General features: G+C 37.5%; 1 protein-coding gene across 3 annotated transcripts; it reads left to right on the forward strand.

Moving 5' to 3' along the window:
- The first annotated feature begins 3275 nt into the window (after positions 1 to 3275).
- On the forward strand, positions 3276 to 22563 carry LOC139115087 (organic cation transporter protein-like). Of its 3 annotated transcripts, XM_070676974.1 has the most exons (12): positions 7753 to 7965; positions 10958 to 11172; positions 11623 to 12058; positions 14644 to 14747; positions 15006 to 15160; positions 16124 to 16295; positions 16805 to 16976; positions 17546 to 17634; positions 17832 to 18040; positions 18431 to 18539; positions 19001 to 19210; positions 20286 to 22563. In XM_070676974.1, exons 3-12 carry the CDS (start codon positions 11693 to 11695, stop codon positions 20497 to 20499), a joined length of 1800 nt encoding a protein of 599 aa, XP_070533075.1. In that variant the 5' UTR covers positions 7753 to 7965; positions 10958 to 11172; positions 11623 to 11692; the 3' UTR covers positions 20500 to 22563. The 3 variants fall into 3 exon arrangements, with proteins under 3 accessions (XP_070533077.1, XP_070533075.1, XP_070533076.1); XM_070676976.1 differs by lacking the exons at positions 7753 to 7965; positions 10958 to 11172 and adding an exon at positions 3276 to 3354; XM_070676975.1 differs by lacking the exon at positions 10958 to 11172.
- The last annotated feature ends 1054 nt before the right edge of the window (positions 22564 to 23617 follow it).

Below are 23617 nucleotides of genomic sequence, written 5' to 3' on the forward strand. Positions count from 1 at the left end.
ACCTGAGCCAAATCGATCCTATGAGTGACTGCATTCAGTTTGCCGATCGCCCTAGCTGTGGGTCCATAGCTGTGGTGTTTCAGACGGAATTCCTACCTTTTACGGGCCGGTTTTGACTTTTACGAGTTTAACCTCGGGTAAAAATCGGAAAAGTCAAAACCAGCCCGTAAAAGGCAGGAATCTCGTCTGAAAACACCACAGCTATGGAAGCACAGCTACGATCGCCCTATCCTACACGAGCTCTATGACGATGACACGTTAGATTTCGACATTGCATTGGTCCAACTAGCAAATTCCGCCGACTTGAAAAACTCTAATATAGACGTTGTTCCGTTACCTTGCGAAGGTGACGTGTTCAAAACGGGAGACACGTGTTACATCACTGGATGGGTCATCAAGGAGGTCGGTAACTAAACTGTATACTACTGAAATAACGGGCAACGCGCTGACCATGGCGAAAGGAAAGCCAAGATTAACGTACGAGGCGCTAAGTGTAAAAAAATCAATTTACACAATCATGCTTATTTCAGATATAGAACAGATGGAAATTGTATATAGAGAGGAATTTTGAATACATACATACACACATACATACATACATACATACATACATACATACATACATACATACATACATACATACATACATACATACATACATACAAAAGTAATTGCGTTGATTCGCGATAAGTGTAGCTTGATCAGGGTTTTATAGTCATTTACCTCATCTGCATTACTCCCTGTTGTCCTTGATTGAGCTATGCGACGATATTTTTGCCACCATATCGCATACCTGACAAGTAAAGTTAAAAGTTTCGCATATAAAAGTCACTGTACATGAAATCTGTAAAGGCAGTAAAAATGCCAATGTTGTTTTTATACACGGAATGTACCTGTATGAAGGCTTTAACAATAATGCCAATATTGTCTTTATATACGGATTCTATAAAGGCAGTAATAATGCCAATATTTTCTTTATACATGGAATCTATAAGGACAGTAATAATGCCACTATAGTCTTGCTGGTCATCTTCTCTTAATATTCACTATCTCTCACTCAGCTTAACTGTCTGAAGGCACAAATTTATTTGTATATTTTAAGTATCTGCACAGTCTTTGTTCCAGTGATCAACAGTGTGAGTAGGCCTATACAACAGTGTCAGTAGGCCTAAACAACAGTGTCAGTAGGCCTATACAACAGTGTCAGTAGGCCTATACAACAGTGTCAGTAGGCCTATACAACAGTGTCAGTAGGCCTATACAACAGTGTCAGTAGGCCTATACAACAGTGTCAGTAGACCTATACGACAGTGTCAGTAGGCCTATACAACAGTGTCAGTAGGCCTATACAACAGTGTCAGTAGGCCTTTACAACAGTGTCAGTAGGCCTATAGAACAGTGTCAGTAGGCCTATAGAACAGTGTCAGTAGGCCTATACGACAGTGTCAGTAGGCCTATACAACAGTGTCAGTAGGCCTATACAACAGTGTCAGTAGGCCTGTACAACAGTGTCAGTGGGCCTACACAACAGTGTCAGTAGGCCTATACAGCAGTGTCAGTAGGCCTATACAACAGTGTCAGTAGGCCTATACAACAGTGTCAGTAGGCCTATACAACAGTGTCAGTAGGCCTGTACAACAGTGTCAGTAGGCCTATACAACAGTGTCAGTAGGCCTGTACAACAGTGTCAGTGGGCCTACACAACAGTGTCAGTAGGCCTATACAGCAGTGTCAGTAGGCCTATACAACAGTGTAAGTAGGCCTATACAACAGTGTCAGTAGGCCTATATAATTGTTATCTTGTACTTGTCAACATACTTTTAATCAATTTTGGTAAAGCGATTGTCAAATTGTGTATTTGTTGGGAGGGATCTTACACATACTTGTTCTGATGGCGTGCAGGTCATTGAGACAGTTCTGGGTTGATCTACGGTGCAATAGTAGATAACAGCGCCCTCGGTATATATACATGTCCATATATTTTTGCAAGATATTTGGGTAACTCAGTACATTACGACAAAGTCAGACAGGGAGGGACAATTTAAAGCCATTCTTACTGGAACTGTGTCTTTAAATGAAATACCGACACAAAAACACACTAAGATAACATTAAATTTTGTGAAGAGCTAAAAATGATTTACCAAATATTTTCACTACAAAGTAGACATTTTGTTTAAAATAAGGGATACATTTTTTCTCCTGTGTAACTACAAATAAGAGATCAAGGTATGTCTTTGTTCTCCAGTATTTGTACGTTCAGTGAATACTTCGCCACTCATTCACTTACGCTGTTTTATATTCTGTACATAAAATGGTGTATTCATTTAAGAAGGTATATCAGTGAGTTGTTCGTTTTACTTGGATTGCGTTACGCTCATCACGATTTCAGGTTTGTAACTTACTAGATATAGCTGCACGCATACGACTTCGGACAACGCTGCCTAAAATTCGGACAAATTTTGTTGCTGTATGTGCGGCTGTTGTTGCAGCTTGTAGTCTGAGCCATAAATTCATACGAATTAATGTGACTTTTAATAGCCATTGTAACACCAGCAGGTTTTATATCCGTCGTTTATGCGGACAAATATTTATTCATGCATATTAATGAGAGAAAAAATGACGTCTTTTGCGATCAGCACTATTGTAATACTGACTTGTATGTTGTTATAGTGTTTAACCTCGTATCATATCAACCTCAGGTGTTCTGCAATTTCACAATATTTCAACATGTCACGTCTTTTGGTTGTAACTATAACCATAGACCCTCGAGGGTCTATGCTATAGCTTGAATTTCATTTAATCTCAAATGACAAAAATAATATTAATATATCCTGTGATAATTAACAATCCATCTTTAACCTCTTTCTGTAGTATTGTAAGTACAACGAACAGAAACACTTGTCACTGAGCAATTCTCTTGACTGCATAATCTTCTGTCCCATTATTTATCAGACTGAACAGTGTTGATTTCATACCATCTTTATCTCTGATCCAGTGCGATATCAAAATTAGTTCTTTGATGTGGAATTCTTGAGGAATATTTTTCAATGTAACAGATTGTAATAAAATGAAAAGTTTTCAACTGTAACAATAAGCTTGTCTGAAATGTGTGGCTGTGTCTGTGTTTGTGACGACAAAAACCAAATTATTCAGATGTTGAAACGAAGACTTACATGTACTATGACATTAAATGCAGCTATTCCAAGCTTCGCTTGATCTCAAATTCTATTTATACTAACAACCATCTGGTCGCTTAGTTTGTTATTTTGGGCTGACAACATCCAAGATGGGCATACAGACACCCAACACAGCTTGTTGATTGTAATATGCTGAAATTTGTGGAATTCTACTGAGGTAAGTTCAAAATGTCGTCACTGTGGAAAAATATTTCCATAGTCAATTTTATGAAAGATTCTTCAAAAGAAATGAAATTCACAAGATGATTCAGAATGTCTGTTTCTGTGTTCGTTCTGTGTCACGTGACACACAACAGCCCGTAGAAAATTTACCTCGATTTGGATCAAGCATTGTACAAATTTTGTAGCGCATGTTGACAAAGGGTCGCTTGTTGAAATTGTAAGACTTCTCAATTTAATTTGTGATGCACTTGAGTTCGTCAAAACACCAAGAACTGTAAGCCTAGAGAATACTGTTTAGTAAAATGTATGTGATAGACTTGTATACGGGAATCTAGTACTTCTTTATTGAGTTGAAGTACGTGTACTTTCTTGTAAAAAATACAAAATCGACAAACATTTCTCCAAAGAGAACACTTAGTTATTACAACCAACACCTTGACATTGTACAGTATCCGTTTCTCCTCACCTCGAAGTGACCCTATCCACAGCGTACGTGATGATGACGTCATACCAGCAGCGTAATCAGACAGATGCAAGCCATGAAGTTTGATGTTGTCGTTAACAGGCATCAGACAAAAAAACCCCGATTTTTATCTTCATCAATCGTCGCTGGTGTTTACTGGGTATTAGGTTCTGGATAATTAAAAACTAGTGCATTTGAGCAACGAAATTCATTGCCTTAAGAAGGTAGCTCAATTTCGATTTTCGCGCGTAAATTCCCGCCAACAATTAATATCCAAAAATTACGCCATCCTAATTCAGAATTGTTGTTCAAAATTCTGTCAGCAATTAAACCGCCTCCAACCTATTTCAGTAAGTAAAATCCCTCCAACCTATTTCAGAAATCAAACTGTCTCCCACCTATTTAAGAAATTAAAACTCTCTCCAACATATTTCAGAAATTAAGCTACCTTCAATCTATTTCAACAAGTTATCATGTTTGGGGAGTCAAATCCGTGCTTTCGTCATCCGATTTTTCGCTCTTCGAAACTTTTGTGAAGGTTGGGAAGGTTTTCGATCAAACCGAAATGAGTTCCACGTACCCCAGTGCACGCAGTGTGTGTTCATAAGCTTATACATATAATGCATCGGTCGTCATCGCTGGGCGATGACTGTTTGTATACTCCCCTCCCCACCCCACCCCTCCCCACCCCTCCCTCCCCTACCAGCACGACGATGTTATATACACCTTGCATTTTCAATTTAGCTATTCTTCTCTGAGATAAAAAACTATCATCCCAAAAAATTCGATCTTGAAATATTTCAGAACATTGAAAACAAGAAGATAACAGCTGCAAGAGTTATATTCCACATGGAACTATTTTTAAACCTCAACGAACTCGCCACAAAAGGGTCAGATTTCATGAAATCTTTGCAAATATTTACGCTGTAAGCACATCGTTCTACAAGCACATTGTACATATTTGTCTTCAGACAGGTATCTCCATCCTGCGTATGAGATAATATTAATGAAATATGGATAATATTGATAGCAATGTATAATTTACATATTATGGGATAGGATTTTGTCTTTGAGCTGACTGGATGATGAGTTGCGTCAAAGTTTGTTCCCAACTTCTCGTAATAATTATCCTCGCGAAACTGAAATAGTTGTACGTAAAATACAAAGATAAACACGAGGGGTAATATCAAACGGTCAAAACGTATTTTATATCCACCTATTTGAACCCTGTCAAAGTACCTACAGAAGGCCGAATTCACAAATACTTCGGGGGGGGGGGGGTGGAAACTTTCAAAAGAAAACTGAAAACGCACAAGTTCTCCAGAGCATACAGTGTGGTTTAGACATTGAGTGTCACAGAGCAAAACACTGGGTTTGGATTTTAGCGCTATATAAACTCTTCTGACTGACTGATTGATTGAGGGGCTTGAGGAATTCAGATGGGGGGGGGGGGGGTTGAAAGTTCTGGTGGTTGTACGGGGTAGATTTGAACGGGTAGCAATTGGTAGAGGGGTGGGATCTGAAAATATTTTGTCTCCTATTTTTTATAATTGAATTCGAGGCCATGGGGGAATGACCTTAAGAATGTTCTGGACTAATTAAACTCATGTCATGGGTGAGGGAAATGACCTACATAACAATATCAACATCGGTATCCTGTTATCTCCCTGGCAGCACGCTGAAATACACAATATTCAGCAAAGGCTACTGTTACTATCAATATAGTAATTGCATTGGACAATGATTGTACAAAAAGTTGCCATTTGAAATCATCTTTAAAAAGACAATCATCAAAAAGCTCTAAACTTTCCTTTAAATAAAAAAAGACCTACCACTAAAAAGTCATAATTTTTTTAGGGAATGTACAGAAGGGCTTAAAATAGCCTCTAAAAGCAATAAAAAATCTCAAAGGCAGCTAGGGACACTCCCTATCGAGAAGGAACACACGCCGATCCCTTGCGGATCGTGAGCTCCCCTCTCGATCTCTCTATGTCCATCTCATATCAGCCACAACAACTTTCGGTCACTGCAACATTACGTGGCTATTCTTTCTTACTAGCCTGTTGATAATAAAAATTATTCAAGCCATGTGATAGGCTGTCGAACAAGAAATGCGAGTTGATAACAATAACAAAATTTTAGTTAAATATAGTGGGGGATTTAAACAATTTTTATAATATGGAGGGTTGAGATTTGAACTGTTTTGAAAGGGAATCTAAAACAAATTTAGATTTCAATCGCGATTCCTCCAGTCCCCCCCCCATATTTGTGTATGCAGCCTAGTCAGATAATAATTGACCTTAGGTCCCAACCTCAAACCTTGTTCAGTTTATTCAATGCGTATAGTAACCGATTGAAGGGTTTAGAAGACACATAAAGGGTATATAGAAAAATTAATTCAAAGAAATGAATAAAAACGTCTTATGACGACATTGATGTTCATGATCCAGTCTGTTAACTGGGAAATTAGAGGAATTTATGGACGACAGCTAATTGAGGTGACGTTGATATATGAGAGGGGCCGTGAGTATTAATAGATACTTACTATACCATGGTTGGATAAGAGGAGGAGAACGCGCGCTGAATGTTGATGGATTATTTGTCCTTGAAACTATCGATGATGGGGCGTTATCGGATGTGTCTTTAGACTTTGCTCCAGTACACATCGTTGCCACACTGATCTTTGGATTGGAGTTCGTACCCCTCCCCCCATCCAATGAATGAACTCGTCACTATGGTAACACGCTTGGAAGAGCCTGATTGGATGAGCCTGAATACACATTCACGTTGCTCACATTTATATGCAAAAATTCTGATCAGTGATATTCGTTTGTCTGATATTGCTAGAACGGTTTAATTCAAAATGGTTGTATTGAAAACGAAAGCCTCGTGCTTGTTACGCGTATAATGCATGAATTTCGACATAATAAGCAGTTATATTTGCATTTAGTGAGTCCAGTACGATCCTATCAAGTTTTAATATCTGGTGTTGATTATCAGAAGAGCCAGGCAAAGGGCGGTGCTTCACTGTGTAAATTAAAAAGATGTAAATAGTTGTATCACCTGCAATTATTTCACGTGTCTCGGAAGACCTTTGGAAGATAAGCTTCTGGACTGATAAGGAACAGCGTCGCATTGTTTGAGAGACCAACGTTCAAAAACGACCGCAGGAAATGAGCAGATGTTACAACCATACACGAGTTAACTTCCGATCGGTGATGTTGCTGTGTAAGATCGTTTGATGTGCACTCCAATGATTGTGTTACAAACGAAACATGAATAATTGATACACAAAGGATGCAGAAAAGTTTCACCAGAATAAAGGACATTTGATATGTTGCATTTATGAAATCAAATACGGTCCAGGAATCCCAGATATGAATAATTTTCATTCAGGGAGGCATTGGGCAAGACTACACTGTATAAATTATTTTTCACTCATATATTATTTTTATTTTATTTTATTTGCTCATTTGAACAAACAGTTAATGTTTAATAGTTGAAATGGTCAGTGTCTGTCTGAAACTGGATGCGTAGAAAAGTATTTACCCAAATCATGAAAATTGTTCCCTGCCTGCCGCGCTCTTAATCTCCACGTCTATAAATCAACAGAGAAGTAACTGTGTTGCTAGAGATCACAGTATCAGTTTTACCAGGTGTATATGTTCCTTTCAATCCTGGCACAACAACTGCCTTGAATGCATTAAATGAAATCAGCATGAAACTTCGATTCTCACCATGTGTAATGTTTCCAAACCCTATATATTATCATTCCAGGCCTTCAGTGAACCGTCGTTGTTCACGCCATGAGAGAAAGCTTACTTGTAAAATTCTTATGATTTTGGTCTTGATAGCCGAGAATGGATCACGGAGTTATCAAAGATATACAACTCCAGAGGTCGTTCACTGGTCATTAGTCATTGGGTCAGCAGTGGCGTGGTAAAATCAAACAGGGTGTCACCATGCACGGCTTGACCTCATCGTCAAACCCCAGAAACTCTACAGACTTATCGGTGGTGTGCTAGACGTTTTCAAGACTTCTGTGATGGTAAAATATCAGTTTCAGAGGTAATTACGTCACACAGGGTATAAGAGCAATACTTTCAATTCCGAAGTTTAGTGCTTGCATCAGCTGTTTTGTGAGTATGTGTTATCGCTTGTGATGTTCACAAATTTTAATACCATTATTTATATCTGTATCTATAACTGTCATCCATTTTCATTCATTATTTGAATAGCAAGGTAAGCACATCGCCTGATTTTCAAGTTTTAAAAGTCTCCGACAAGGGATTTCAAGTCGCTACCATGACTTCATTGATCATCTGTCAAGTACAATATAGCTTGCCTTCCATAAGCGACTGTCAATTCTTGATCTCACTGAAACATAGTTTCTTCTTGCAAAGAGTGTGAACCGTTTCTCATGCCAAAGTAAAGCTGACTTTTGGCCTTACACTGTTGCTGGACAATAGAGTCCGAGTCTGAAGGGCGAAATCACTCCATCAGTTCGGAAAAAAATACGGTGGACAGCTGAATCAAAGGAGAAGAGAGGTAGATTTATTCGCTACCATGTAAAAACTATTAGAGGTTCTGGTCTTAGATCCGTACATTCGGTCAGGATAGATTCTCACAGGTCATCATCACGTGATTGGCTATGTCATAGATTCGACTCTTGTCATTTTGAATCGCTATAAGTCCATGAAAGACGATCTTTTTGCACACTATTAGTACTGCATCCTGGTACAGTAAACCGCCATTTTTCAAATTCATCGCGCCTTCCACTACTGTCTATGGTTTCATACACCAACGCTTCTGATAACCCTGTCTAAATTGCTCCAATCAGATCGGTGCATCGCCTGTCCACTGCGTATATGGGTAGTGTTCACTTGATATCGCTATGAGCTTGCTTGTCACACAAAACATCTATATGCTCGTCTTAAGCTTCGCGATTTTAGTCCAGGCATTAGATGAAAGAACAGAAAGAATATTGACGAATTTAAAACTGAGAGCTAACGGAGGATTTATTGTCCAAATGAGGTCTGAGTTGTCGTAGTTTGGATAGTGACGAGAAATGGCCGCGGATGAAAACTTCGTACCTTGTAATGAGGTCACGGACTGTCGGTGGTACGGTGGTTGTAGTCTTGTTCCATGCCTTTGCCAGTTTGAGACTGAAGGAGATATTCTGATGTATGAATCCCCTGTAATAATTATTCTCTAAATGCTATGTCAAGTGTAACATTAATAAGTTGAACCTCATGTTTGCGAGATTCTTATCGGACACGTCACAGAGTGAACACCAAAGTCATGCGCATCTGTACATTTCAGTGATTATTTCAGTCTTACTGATGCCACTGAATACCTAACTGTGTGTTTATTTAATTCATTTCGTTTTGCGGACTCTTTCAACAAGGATTCGTTTGTTGACGGCGTCCTGATGCTAGAGTTGAGTGGGTCCGAGATAGTACAAATGATTACGGATTGAAGAGGGTAAACACTGATGCGTCTGTCATAAAGATCTCATCTATCATGGGTCCACTCATCACATAGAAAAATGAAGACCTTTCATGGCTTATAGAACCGTATTGCAGATTTATTGACCAATTTTCAAGCAGTTTTTGCGAGGAGGCAAAATTGAAATTGCGGTATTTTATGATTATAAATAGGTTTTCATCTTTCTCTCGGAGGTTTAAAAATGGCATATTTTCATATAAGGAGGCAATTGCCTCCTCGTAAAGCATTGGAAAGGATTTAATAAAGTGATTGTGGTGTTTTCGTCTAGCATTAATTATAAATAAATATGGAAATTTCCCCAACTTCGATAAATTGACAGCGATAAGAATCTACATATTTCAATGATTGGACGTTGCACTGTGAGTTCACAAACTGACCTTCAGGAGATGAACTACTTTAACATTTAACCTCCAGCATATCCTTTGCGATTTTAGTTATTTTAGAGCGTAAATGTGAGGTATGCAATCAGCATTCCAGACTGTTGAGTGACATATTTAGTTTTATTTCGCCATTCTGGCTTTAAAGTTTTCATAGACTGGCCCCAGTCGCCTGGCTTTTCTCGGCAGCTGAGTTACTGGCTAGCCAAGCTGTGGGCCAAGGCGTTCACCCCACGATCTACGCCTACCATTAGCGCGAGGTTCTGCTGATGTTCAGTCCTTCGATATGTTTTGATACTTATATGCCAACAGACTTGGAGCAAGTCTAAGTTTTTACAGCGACGACGTCAAGCCAAATTATCCGACTCCATTCCATTATAAAATCCCCTAAGACCTGAACTCCAACTAACGGCATCGCCCTCCCCCTGTTACTATACCATAGCTCTGAACCTAATCTGAAATAAAATGGCAATCTAATAGATATGAAGGGATCTGTTGTGGAAATAAGACACTCGCACATTATGCAAATGGAAAGTGATAAAAAATACAAAACATATTTGATTTGGTGTATTCAAGTACCGTTAGTTTCATATTTCATTCGGAAACCCGTAATTTTATGATAACGCTGAAATAACTATATTTCACACTAAAATTAAATTCTTTCCAAGGTGTAAGACAAACTAGAGCTCTTTTTATCCTGCAAACTTTATCAAAAGTGTAAAATCCCGAAATGCAGGTTTACATAAAAAACATACTTTCCAAAACTTGTCTGAGTAACGTTTTATGACCGACACATTGTTGGCTTCTACAAGAGCTTTGTCATATTTGAATCATGTATTATTCAAATACGACAGTAGAAAATTGCCCTATCTAATCTTTTAAGTGAAATAAACCTGTTTGCTGTTTGCAAACCTAAATCTTGGAGAATTTCAATTTAAAGTATGCATCTCTCTCTCTCTCTCTCTCTCTCTCTCTCTCTCTCTCTCTCTCTGTTTGTCTGTCTGTCTGTCTCTCTGTCTCTCTGTCTGTCTGTCTTTCTCTCTCCCCCCTCCTCTTCCTCTTCCTCCTCATCATCAAAATGACTCTCTCTCATATCATCATCATCATCTCTCATCATCATCATCATCATCATCATCATTAACATGACACACACATTCACTCATTCCTTGATACTTTATATGGACATTGTAATTTCAGAATCTTTGCAAAGTTTCGTTCCATGCAATTGTAATTCTTTCTCACGTTTTTAGTTTCTCTCAGCTTGACTGCAAATCGACATCGATGTCTATGATTCCAATGGAGATCTGGTCCAACCTTTCTAACAATTTCTGTGATGCAAGTGCTCAACTCTGGCCCACTTCGGTCCCTCCACTTACCATCCACCGAGTCCCTTTTCACCAGTGTGTCGTCGGAGGGTCTGGGTCAGACATTGGTCTCGAGAGCACAGCTGCTGAGGGTTGTTAAGGTATATATTTTAATTCAACATTCTTCTTAAGGTAGAATGCGCCTCAGGGACAGATATTCGCACTCTCAAACTTTTACAATTCTTTTCTGATATATCACTTGTGGGGGTTCATTTGAAAGCTCTTGGTGTAAGAAAACTTTTTACTGGCTTAGTTTTTTGAAATTCGAAAAATTTATTTTGCTCCACAGAGTTAACACAGGGATGGTGGCCATTTTGAATTTTAAATATCCGTAAATCTTTGGTTATTTGTTTCTCTAGTACCAAAATTTGCAGAGTGACCCCCGATTTTTATTCTTGATTTTGAAAGAGAATGGTTGAAATATTCCTAAAGGAAAGTTTGAGCAAGGGTTAAAGTCTTTCACTTTCGAGGCGCATACTACCTTAAGGTTTTCCTAAAGAAGAATTCGTAATAGCTAATTTTTGTTTTTTATTTTTTGTGTCCTGTTTCAGATCCATAGGATTATTTCTATAGTGCTTGCATTGTCTAGGCCATAGCAAGCAGACTATACCTGAGCGAGTCATGAAGTTCGACGATATATTGCCAAAATTAGGCGAATTTGGACGTTATCAAAAATACATGTACTTATTAATATGTGTAGCGGCAATTCCATCAGCTTATTTCAATCTAGCAAACAGTTTTCTCAGCGCGTCTTCTGACCACTACTGCAAAGTATACGACAACCAGACTTACGAAGAGTCGTCACCATTAAAAAACTGTACTATCCCTTTCGATTCCGACGGATTGTGGGACAAATGCAACAGGTATGATATTAACGTATCCAGTGGAATATCTAAGGATTTATGCTATCCACGTACAGATACGATTAATTGTGATGTTGGATGGGTGTACGATACATCAACGTACGAAAGAACCGTTGTACACGAGGTAAGACCCTGAATGGACCATAGACAGTAGAGGGGGAAGTTTCCCCTTCCCCTCTACTGTCTATGAATGGACAAACGTTTCTTTCATTCCTGCTAGTGTTCAGGACATGATGTTTGCTTTGTATCACGTGTTGTGACCTATACAAGAGTCCACCTGTACCCGGCCATTCAAAACACCGAAAAGATTATCTCAGCGGAAAGTTCCATCAATTTATTACACCATTATGGTACCTTCATCTCTTGAGCTTTGGACAAGGGGACCTTGGTGGACTTGTTGTGTCCTCATTAATAACATAGGCCATTGTAAAAGCTTCCGAAAAAGTGCCATGGTGAACCCTTACTATAAGAGTAGCATAAATCAACCTCAAACTGTAAGGAAAATTACCCATTCAATTTTGTGCACAGAATTCTTAACTCGAAATAAATTCCTAAGTTAAGTCGCGTACGAATTTATTTACCTGTTAAAACATTTACTTTTCAAAAGCATCGTGTGAGTGTAAAATAACATGACGAAAACAAGTGACGGTAGGTCACTGACGACTTTGGAGAGGTGTACCTGTTTTGTGTATCTGTGTCATCAGATTAAATATTTACTAGTCTCCAAACCACTGCATTTAAAAAAAACACCGCACCTGTGCATCTGTGAATAAAAGAGCGCCCCTTCCAACCTTGCACTCTATGTGTTTAGAATGTTATATTGTTTCTCACAACAAGGGCAAGGTCTCAGACATATTAACTGAAACAAAGAGTATACCTATTACACTGCTAATTAATTATTAATTCCTTATCCGACTCGGCAAATTACAACATTTCCACATCTAATGATTATCACCGCGCAATCATTAAACGACTACTTTATTTTTACACTGTAGATTCAATTTGTGGGATTGTTTTGTCTGTCAAATAGAATTGTTTCATCAAAAATATCACAGAAAAAATAAAACAGAATACTGTCAAGAATATTGCACAGGACCATCATAGCTCCCTGTCATCGCCGTGCGCAGTCGCTATGCGCAAAGATGGAGTATTTGGTCTGTGGTCGCTTTGACGTAAAATGAAAAGATGTATCAGTTCCAACAGGAATGCAAAGTACTATTGTCTCTAAGCTACCTTAGATCTTGATTTAATGAAATTTTGATAAAACCCAATGCTGTAAAAATTCTATAACATAGTCATTATCGTTTGAGGTGACTCGGGAGTTTGGGTCCCTTTTTCTTTAAGTTTCATCTGTTGAATGTGTCATTGCCAACAATTGACAGGTTGATCTGTAGATTTCTATGAGTTTAGTGATAGCACCATTCATCAAATTAAAAATGAAATATTGTTACTCATTTGATTTTCTTTGACGTCAACATCGAAGAAAATGGTGATAACAAAATAGCTCGTTCAAATACACATCGATGTGTTGTAGACCAAAGGTTGACTGGATTCTACGTATTTACAAAGGGCATCGATCATTTACAAACGTTATGATTGCATTCATTCCAGTATCACTGGCTGCTTTACAATCCACACAAATTAATCTTACTGGGGTCAAACCAAGCTGACAATCTCTTGATATTGTTGATATGTAGCGATGCATCTTATACTTGTATTCGCCGACAACGACTGTCCTATTTGTTCTGTATGTTGTATATTTTCAGTAAACGCGTTTGTTTAAGATAAAATGTGACATAAGGCTTACATCCAACAGCTATAAATGCACGTGACCAGCTTGACGTATTCATGAACGTAGCATAGATCCCTCCAGGGACCAATATTGTAGCAACCTCACAGTGCTAAGGAGCATTGGGTACCTCGCCCTCCACGGAAGTACCCCTAAGTTGGTGTTATATATGATGTAGCTTATACTCTGATGGTCACACACTTTGGATACAAAGTACATGATATCATACAACTATCAGATTAAATACGATTTTTCATCTCCGATGATGAGTTCTTCATCAATGTGGAATAAGTTTGTGGCATCAAAGTTAAAAAAGTATTTAAATTTACGATTATACATCAACGATTCATCTTGGAAGAAAAATTAATCTGGAGAATTCGTGTCAAAGATTTAGATTTTTGTCAGGCCTCATTTTTACCGCAGGCCTACATGTAATCGAGATGAACAAACCTTCACCAAAATTGCAGACGAGAATAAATGTTAAATTACATTAGAATTTTGCCTCTTGATGAAATTTCGTCTCGTTCTAAATCCTGTTATGTATTTTGCTCCGTAACTTTCGACAATAGTTTCATTACTTTCGTTCTATAACGGTGGCGGTGTATATTTTAGTATTCTTCTTCAATAAATATCATAAAATATTCATCATTAGCCTAATGTAAAATATGCCATGCTATTGTTAACAAATGGATTCAAGTCTGAAAATTCAGTCAATAACATTACATCGAACATTATACACAATGTATGTAAAAATCGAATACTAAACTTCCGACATGATTTTGTTGGTAGAAGAAGAAAACAAAAATACTGAAAAAATACGATGGTTGCAGGTAGTGGATCCTTAATTCGGAATGAAACAACACACATTTTTGGGTTCGTTTCGTCAGTGTAGTATCTTACAGATATCTTTTTTCCCACAGTATGACTTGGTCTGTTCCAGAAACTGGATGAGTCAGTTATCAAAATCTATCGTACCGCTTGGAAATCTGATTGGAGCATTGTTTTGTGGACAAATTTCCGATGTGTAAGTTCTGCATATTTTTACTCTATCATCGGCATTTCACAATTATCAACAATTATCGACGATTTTGTATCTACAGAAGTCAATCAGTTTTTACAATTGGTGATTGAATTATCAAAAATATTACGTAAGATAATCTAGCTTACGCTGGCCATGTTTCGTTAAAGACGTCGACTGAATACTTTCAAAACATTCTGATATGACTATCGTTGGTCATCGTGAAATCATCACATGCCTAAAAATTCGTTATTTTTGTTTCAGAATTGGCAGAAAACCAACATTCTTCGTCTCGTTAATCACGGCCATAATCGTAGCTTTCTGCGCCGCTGTCTCCCAATCATATGCCTTCTTCTTGATTTGCCAATTGATAATGGGTATCTGCTCCACAGGGATGTTTCTTGTTGGTTACGTCATAGGTAAGTGACGTCATCGGTTAGTCACGGCAATAAAAATAACAATGATCAAGACGACGAACAATATCGCTATAGGGGAGAGAAATAGGTGTTTTAAATACTGTAGTTCTGTATAGCAGTAGCTCAGCACTATGAATTTAAAGCTGCATTCTCAGAAGAAGAAAAACACAAAGCAAAACAAAAATGTTTGGGTCCAAGCTAGCAGCACGTGACTCTAGTTGATGTTATTACATGCACATGTGAGTGCAAATTAGTGCATTGATTTGAAAAGGAACATCCGGGGAGTTAGCGGGCCGGTGAACGATGTACTGACCGGTTTCCATGTTTACCCGGTCAAGTGAAGCCCTTCGATGTTTTAGAGGTCAAAGTAGACGCTTAACGCTAGATGTAAAATATCCATGCGCGCACTTCTATTTTAATTTTCGTTAAAATCTGTTCGATGCTGGTCGATAATGGTAAAATTGTTTGAAAATGCTCTGCATGTAACTAAATGTCATATAGCATTAACTGTGAAGAGGTATGACATAAAAATATTATTGCCTGAATACATGGGTTTATGTGCCCTCGCAGCAGGAGAAAGTTTGCCCTACTGGCGTCGGGCAAATTGTCACCTGCTCTCGGGCACATAAACCCATGTATTCAGGCAATAATATATAGTATGGTACAGTCACAATGCTATTTCTCGTAATTATCTTCAAATTACTTTTGCGCTTTATAGGAACTGAAATCTGACTTCATAATTACCATTATAATATACAACTTAAAATACTCACTAAAACTTGCAGACAACCCAATCCCATGAATTTTTCCCGAGTCCAGTCTATCTATTTCTCATTTATATATATATATATATATATATATATATATATATATATATATATATATATATATATATATATATATATATATATATATATATATATATATATATATATATTTATTTATTTATCTATTTATTTATTTAAGGCGTTGAGTTGGTCGGTGTGGAGTACAGAACTATGTGTGGTATAGTAATTGAGATATTTTTTGCCTGTGGATACATGCTACTTGCCATTGTCGCTGCAGCAGTCAATGGTGATTGGAGGAAAATACAATTTGTTGCAGCGATTGTATGCGTTGTATTTATACCCTACTACTGGTTAGTGGTTAAACATTTTACTGAACTAAAGTCAAATTATGAATATGTCACAACTTCTTAGACAACGCCGAGCAATTGACACATACTGGCTGAGCTATGAAATAACTTGTAAGTCCTATACACATGAACGAACGTGTATTCATAGATAGATAGATAGATAGATAGATAGATAGATAGATAGATAGATACATACATACATACATACATACATACATACACACATACACACATACACACACACACACATACATACATACATACATACATACATACATACATACATACATACATACATACATACATACATACATACATACATACATACATAGGCAGGGAGACAGAGACACAGTGCACACTGCTAAATACTGACCGCCATGACATATACAAATCAGACGTACACCAAAGCACAGGATGGTGATCGGTTGCCTATTAAGACAGTAGGAAATTGGGAAAAAAGGAAAAAAAAAGAAAGAGAAAGATGTGAAATAAAGCTTTTGTCTGTTTCACAGGCTTATCAACGAATCAGTGAGGTGGTTATTACAAAAAAGTAAATTTGACGAAGCTGAAAGCATACTTCAGAAAGCTGCTAAAATAAACAAAGTATCCCTACCAGACGATATGTTTGCCGATGAGAGAGAATTTGCAAAATTATCACCAGAAGAAAAAGAAAAACAGAAAGAGGTAAGATTAGAATATCGATCTAGCACCATTATGATTACGTCACTCCTTAGACCAAAAATGAGTGTAATTTTCTGTAGTTTCTGCAGTTTTCCTAATCCCGCCATCTTCCATTTTCCAAACTCCATTAGGTGTAGTTTTCCAAGTGCTATCGCCTGTAGTTCAGCTATGAGTCTGAACTCTGCAACCTCTTTGACCTTTTGAACTTTAATATTCTGTGACGTCATACAGATTTGACAACGGATCTTTTTTGCTGTCATCGAATCGGTACAACAAACAGTAGAATTGGAGTTCCTTTGGGTCATGTCATTATGAGATAGAGTTCAGAGTTCAATAGCAGATGGCGTCGTCAACACATTATGAGTGACCTGAAAACAATATTCAACCATAATGCTCAGTATGACTATCTCAGTTGAAACCCAGCCTCCACCTTCAAAACCCTGAAAAACTAACGTAACCATAACAACATGATACTCAAACTATTTCGTTTGTACATTCCATATAATAAACAACAGACTTTTTCTTTCTGACGTCAGTTCTTTACGACCCTGAATTTACATTTTATTTTTCAGAATAACACCGATGAAGTTCAACGCACAATGATTGATTTGTTCAAAACACCAAATTTGAGAGTAAGGACTATTAACATGAGTTATCAATGGTGAGTTATTCGTCTACAACTGTTATTCCGTAATTACAATTTTTGCCCTGAGGTTCCCATTCGTCATATTTTGATTAATTACAAGAACGAGATGAAGTTCATGTTTTGTGAAGATAAATGCTTGGCTAATGCAAGGCAATTGTTTCTTACTATTTTTTTCTGGCACTCTCCAATATTTTCAATATTTTCACTGGCAGGTTTGCGGTCAGTTTTGTCTACTATGGATTATCAATGAACACAGACCAACTTGGAGTTAACCCATACGTTGCTTTTCTTTTATCCGGTGCTGTGGAAATCCCAGCATACTTATCGGTGTGGTGGCTTTTGAACAAAGTTGGTCGGCGTTGGACAATGTTCTGGTACATGGTACTCGGTGGCGTATCTTTGATTATAAGTGTACCCCCAGGTACGGTAAAACATCTGCAGACATACACGCATGCGCACACACATAACCAAAGAGACCAATACATGTTCATGCAAGGCAGTGACTGCCGTCTACACAAAACACAATAAACACGCCAAGTACAGTTTCTCCAATCCTAAAAAGCTAATTAGAGAAACTGGTTTTCTTTGATTTTCATGCAATGTGAGGAAAACCCTAACAGCTCCGAAATGTGTTAACTTTTCCGTCCGTACGACTCAGGGTTGTCATGGTCACATAAGTATTTTAAATTACTTCATAACCCGACAGGAAATATAACCTTCAAGTTTCAAAAACAACTACTTCCTTCAGTGTGACAAGACAGCAGAAAACGCAGTGAGAGGATCCAACCACATATCTGTGTTTTAATTGTAGAAATCGCTGAAGTGTCGGCAGCATGGGCAACCATTGGAAAATTTTTCAGCGCTGGAGGATTTGCTATAGCGTATGTCTTCGCCGGTGAAATTTACCCAACAACCGTTAGGTATGAATTATTAGGTACACCCATCATTTGCTTTCAATATTCCATTTATACTTTTCTTTTATCAATTTATTTAATGTCCTCTCTGCATCATATAGTCCAATTCTTTATTACCACTTTTTTCATTTGCTACATGTATCTCCTCCAATCTTCCATCCCTCCCTTGCAAAATACAGTGTCTTCGTTGTCTGGCGAATCTCGCATCGAACAAATTCCAAATGCTGTTGTCACATTCCCCAGCGACACTTTACCTGGACCAGACCATGTTCATTCTAAATCCCCTAAACTGTTTCATTTCAGCCTTTTATTCAAACCAGGTCTACTAATTCTTTTTTCCTTCTCTCTTTCTCCATTTTATTCTTTTATCGGACGCATATGCCAATGAGATACGCAAAGGAAGAACGAATTGATAAACTATGCAAAGGTTAACAAAATATCTGAGGAACTTTGATTTTTTTTTTCAGAAATGCCGGAATGGGGCTGTCATCGACTTGTGCTCGTGTTGGCAGTATCATATCACCCTATGTTATGCTATTAATTGATGTCTGGTATCCGCTACCTTATCTCATCATGGCATTTGCTTCCATCATCGCTGGATTTCTTGTTCTGCTACTTCCAGAAACGCACAACCAGGAATTCCCGGAAACGCTTCATGAAGGAGAGATATTTGGAACGTAAGAAACTCAGTGTATATGGATTTTGAATTTACCAAAGACCGAGACCAAAAACTAACTTGAAACTCACTGAAATGACAAATTTCCACTTCCATGCTATGCTCAGCAGTAGTTCCAAACTAGGGAACTGACATAACGGATGCTTTCCTGAGTCCGAGACAAATTCTCCATCAATTATTTCTCTAGTTAACCTTATTATTATTATCTCTTGTATATCCAAATACGCTTCGCCTTCTTGCAGATTTCATTGTCAGTTTAATATTTCTGCTTGACAAAAAAGAGTAAATATTGAATATGAAGGATGGACATTGCTTCATCATTGAGGCAACCATTGACCCTAGAAATACAGCTAACAGTTCAAGCCCTCTTAGAAAAATTGATGTCATTTTAGACGGAAATGGGACGAAAAGCTAGCTATCAGATTTCTACTCACGTCCGTTTACCAAGCTAATCTCATCAAAAGAAGGCGCAACACAGAGAGAATACGACCCAATATATGTTTTATTGTTGTCATATTGTCTGGTATATTGGTAAAATACATCTATACTTTGACCAGACAATTTTTGATAAATGAAGTGGGAGTTTCAAAATCAAAGTGTTTCCGTCCTTCAACTTAGCCAAATATTCGTCTATTTAATACCCCCTCAGCATGGTACAAAATATGACTCTATGACGTTCATTGTCCCTTTAACCATGGAGTTGGTAGGACAATGATGCATTGACATTGTCCCTTTAACCATGGAGTAGGTAGGACAATGATGTATTGACTTTGTCCCTTTAACCATGGAGTAGGTAGGACAATGATGCATTGACTTTGTCCCTTTAACCATGGAGTAGGTAGGACAATGATGCATTGACTTTGTCCCTTTAACCATGGAGTAGGTAGGACAATGATGCATTGACATTGTCCCTTTAACTATGGAGTAGGTATAGGACTATGATGTATTGACTTAAAGACATTGCTTTGAGAATAGTTATATCACTGACCTGGAAACAAGTGAAATCTCGTCCAAGAGCCAATAGAACGTTTTATACAGATTGTTGATGTATTCACGTTTATTTTGTAACTGTACAGGCCAGCATGGGACGAACTGAAGAAAGAGAAGGAAGAGAAGGAAGGGGAGAGACCGGGAATCGAAACAAATGATATAGAATTACAGGTCAATATGGACATTGAAGATAGCGCCTCAGCTGATGCCTGCAGCAAAGTTGACACTTCTGATACAAATCATATCATGTCATCTGATGACAAAACTGGGCTTGATAACGGAGGTTTCAAACAAGACTGAATGATATGATATGATATAATATGTGGGAAGGGGACTTTTTTCGTGGATTTGTCATAGTGACTGCTAAACATGGATTTTAATTGTCGATTGTTCATTGGCAACAAGATAAAGTAATTTATTTGTAATTCTTTACATGGATTGAGTGGTACCACGTTGGTTATCACTTTGTTGAAACCTTCTAAACAGTATTCAGGGTCAGATTTGGAACGTTCCAGTTTTGTTAGCTTAATAATTAAAGTTAGAATAGCAAATGCTATTACATGATTAACAAGTGACATGTTTTTGTGTTGAAAGATTTTGATTCAACGATGACCATTTGTTACCTAAGTGCAGGCACTATAGAAAGGTGAACGTACTCTATTTCATTAAAGTCTGTGTTTGTATTTGCACTGTACGCACATTTGTGGAAAAAGAGGGCGCGGTTCGACATTAAATAATGATATTTAACAGGACCAAAGAATATAGGGTGTGCGTAATGTACCAGTAGCTGTTTTTTTGCATAATAACAGTTGGTCATTGTTGAAACATTTATCTAATCCCCTAATATTTTATGATAGTCCTTGAACTTTGGTCAGTCGAAGCTTCTACAGTCTCTAGAGTTTACATGATATTATTATTTTTTAAATCAATCGATATATATATTCCACATTCAGGAATCCTATACCAATTGTGAAGACAGTGTACAGGGTAGTTTTAGAAAATAGTACATTCACTTCATTTATTTATATCAAAGTAGAATGCGCCTCGAAACGGAAAGATTTTATTTTTGCTCAAACTTTCCTCAATGAAAACATCGTCATTCATTTTCAAATGAACAATAAACGTAGAGGTCGCCATCCTTGGTTTTTGTAGTAAACAAACAAATTACCTAAACTCAAAGACTTTCAAGGGTCTGTGCTAAATTATACCGAAATTGGAATTCAAAATTGCCACCTTTAAGTCCATTTTCATAAAAGCAAGACATTAAAACTTAATTTACTCCACAATATTCAAAGTGAGTTTACACAAGCAACATGAGATTCCGAATTTCTGTCTCCGAGGCATATTTTACCTTCCTTATCATGAGTCGATATTGTAAATGAGATATCTTTACAGGAATACATATCCATTTTACTACACACCACTTAGAAATCGGCTTGGTGTTTTGTTCTCAGCATTAAATACACAACGCTATTTTGATTGGACATTTAAACGTCGGAAAAATTCATCGTCCTTGTAAGTTGTGAAAAATACAGTAATATTTTGTCAAAATTAAACCTTCGTTCCCTTGAATCAATTTGGCAAATGTTTATTTACGCAACTGCGAGACCATTTGAAACACAGACTAATTAATTTTCTGGATACTGCATCTAGTGACAGTTTAACGTAATTCACATTGAATTTAAAAACAGTTATGTTCATGATTGAATTAAAAATCAAAATCAAGTCGGATTTCAAATAATTTAGGCGTTTTACGACTCTGATGTAGACATAGGTTTTAGTTCTGTTATTTTAGAATCATTAAATTTATTTTTATGGAACCGAAGCAGTTTTTGCATCCCATCAGTTCTGTTATGTATTTGTCCTTTAAAGGGCCAGTAATACTAACTTTTGATGACTTTTTCATTACTAATATTTGCATGCCGATTGCAAGTTCTTATTCTATTCCAAAAGAATACTAAAATATCCTTCATTTAGCTTGTCAACATATTGAACATAGCGTCTATACGTGTAAAAACGCTGTTACTGTTTACATTTGAATTCTCTGTCAACAATAACAACGCAGTTTACACCTGTCGGGCTTAGTTGATACGCTGAATTCTGCGTGTATCAAAATGATTTGGGAAGTTGAATATGAAATTACGGTCGATATAAAAAACAAAAACTGAGTGAAGAAATCATCATAAGTTAGCATTAATGACGCTTCTAATATAATAATCTGCAAATTTCTTATGTCGTCAGCACAGTTTAATCTTTAACGCTAAGAAAAGAAGTTTGCAAAGGGAAATCTGCTGGCGACAATGATGTGTACAAATACATGTCAAAACTATTTTAATTAAATAAAGAAAGTACATAAAAGTCGAATGAATGAATGAATGAATGGATAAATAAATGAATAAATAAATAATTAATTAATAAAACTCCATTTTCCTGGAAATAAAGTCCCAGATTGATAGAAACAAAATAATGATTATTCTTGTGAATAACATTTTTTCAATGACTGCTTTTTTCAACTGTTTTCTTATCTGTCATGATTCATTTTTGTGTTTCAAGCAAAAAGTGTTAGTATGCATTGATATACGTAACAGTTTCAATTCAAGGCAGAATTTGTTTGGCTGTAAGAGTTTTTGTATTAATTGTTGGGATTCATGCAAACCAAATACCAGGTGCTGCCAACTGGTAAATTTCGTCTATTTCTCAAAATCATCACAAAACTTGTTTTGAAGGCTGATATACTGATTTTATATATTATCGACCTTGACCTATAATTTGGAGGGGAAAATAAGAGTTATTCGTAACTGCCCTCACACAAGAATATACGGAAAATATGCCCTCCTGTACTGAATTATGATGCCCACTGCCCTCCTGTATTTATGGTATGCCCGCTTCCCACTGCCCACGGCCGTTTAAGCTCCCCACTGCCCTCTCCCCACCACTGATATTCCCCACTGCCCTCTCCCCACCACTGATATTCCCCACTGCCCTCTCCCCACCACTGATATTCCCCACTGCCCTCTCCCCAACACGGATATTCCCCACTGCCCTCTCCCCACCACTGATATTCCCCACTGCTCTCTCCCCACCACTGATATTCCTGTTGCTCTCTGGGTGTCCATATTCCCATGTGTATATTATTACTTCAACCTTTGGATATTGCTCCCCTAAGTTATGCGTCTATCAACCACAGCATTCCCTCGCTTTACCTATTTTCCGATAATCACTGCCAGAAATTTTCTCCCCACCCACCGTGAATATTGACTTTTTTCTTTCCGCCCGCTGATAAGGTTTTAAGTTTGCCCGCCCGCTGAAAAACTTCGCACGAACACCTTTTTTGCACGAATAGCTGATTTGGCGGCACCTGAAATACCAATATTTAAAGTCACGAAAAAAGACAATTTCAAATCCCATAGGCATCAGC

The sequence above is a fragment of the Ptychodera flava genome, chromosome 17 (genome assembly GCF_041260155.1).
Source record: "Ptychodera flava strain L36383 chromosome 17, AS_Pfla_20210202, whole genome shotgun sequence".
Classification (NCBI taxonomy): Eukaryota; Metazoa; Hemichordata; class Enteropneusta; family Ptychoderidae; genus Ptychodera; species Ptychodera flava.

What these genes read in the sequence shown, in the direction of transcription:
- LOC139115087 (XM_070676976.1), top strand. Translation starts at nt 11,693, where the DNA reads ATGAAGTTCGACGATATATTGCCAAAATTAGGCGAATTTGGACGTTAT. An exon ending in GTATTTATACCCTACTACTG is followed by an intron (nt 16,296 to 16,804) that starts GTTAGTGGTTAA and finishes TCTGTTTCACAG; the next exon opens with GCTTATCAACGAATCAGTGA. An exon ending in ATTAACATGAGTTATCAATG is followed by an intron (nt 17,635 to 17,831) that starts GTGAGTTATTCG and finishes TTTCACTGGCAG; the next exon opens with GTTTGCGGTCAGTTTTGTCT.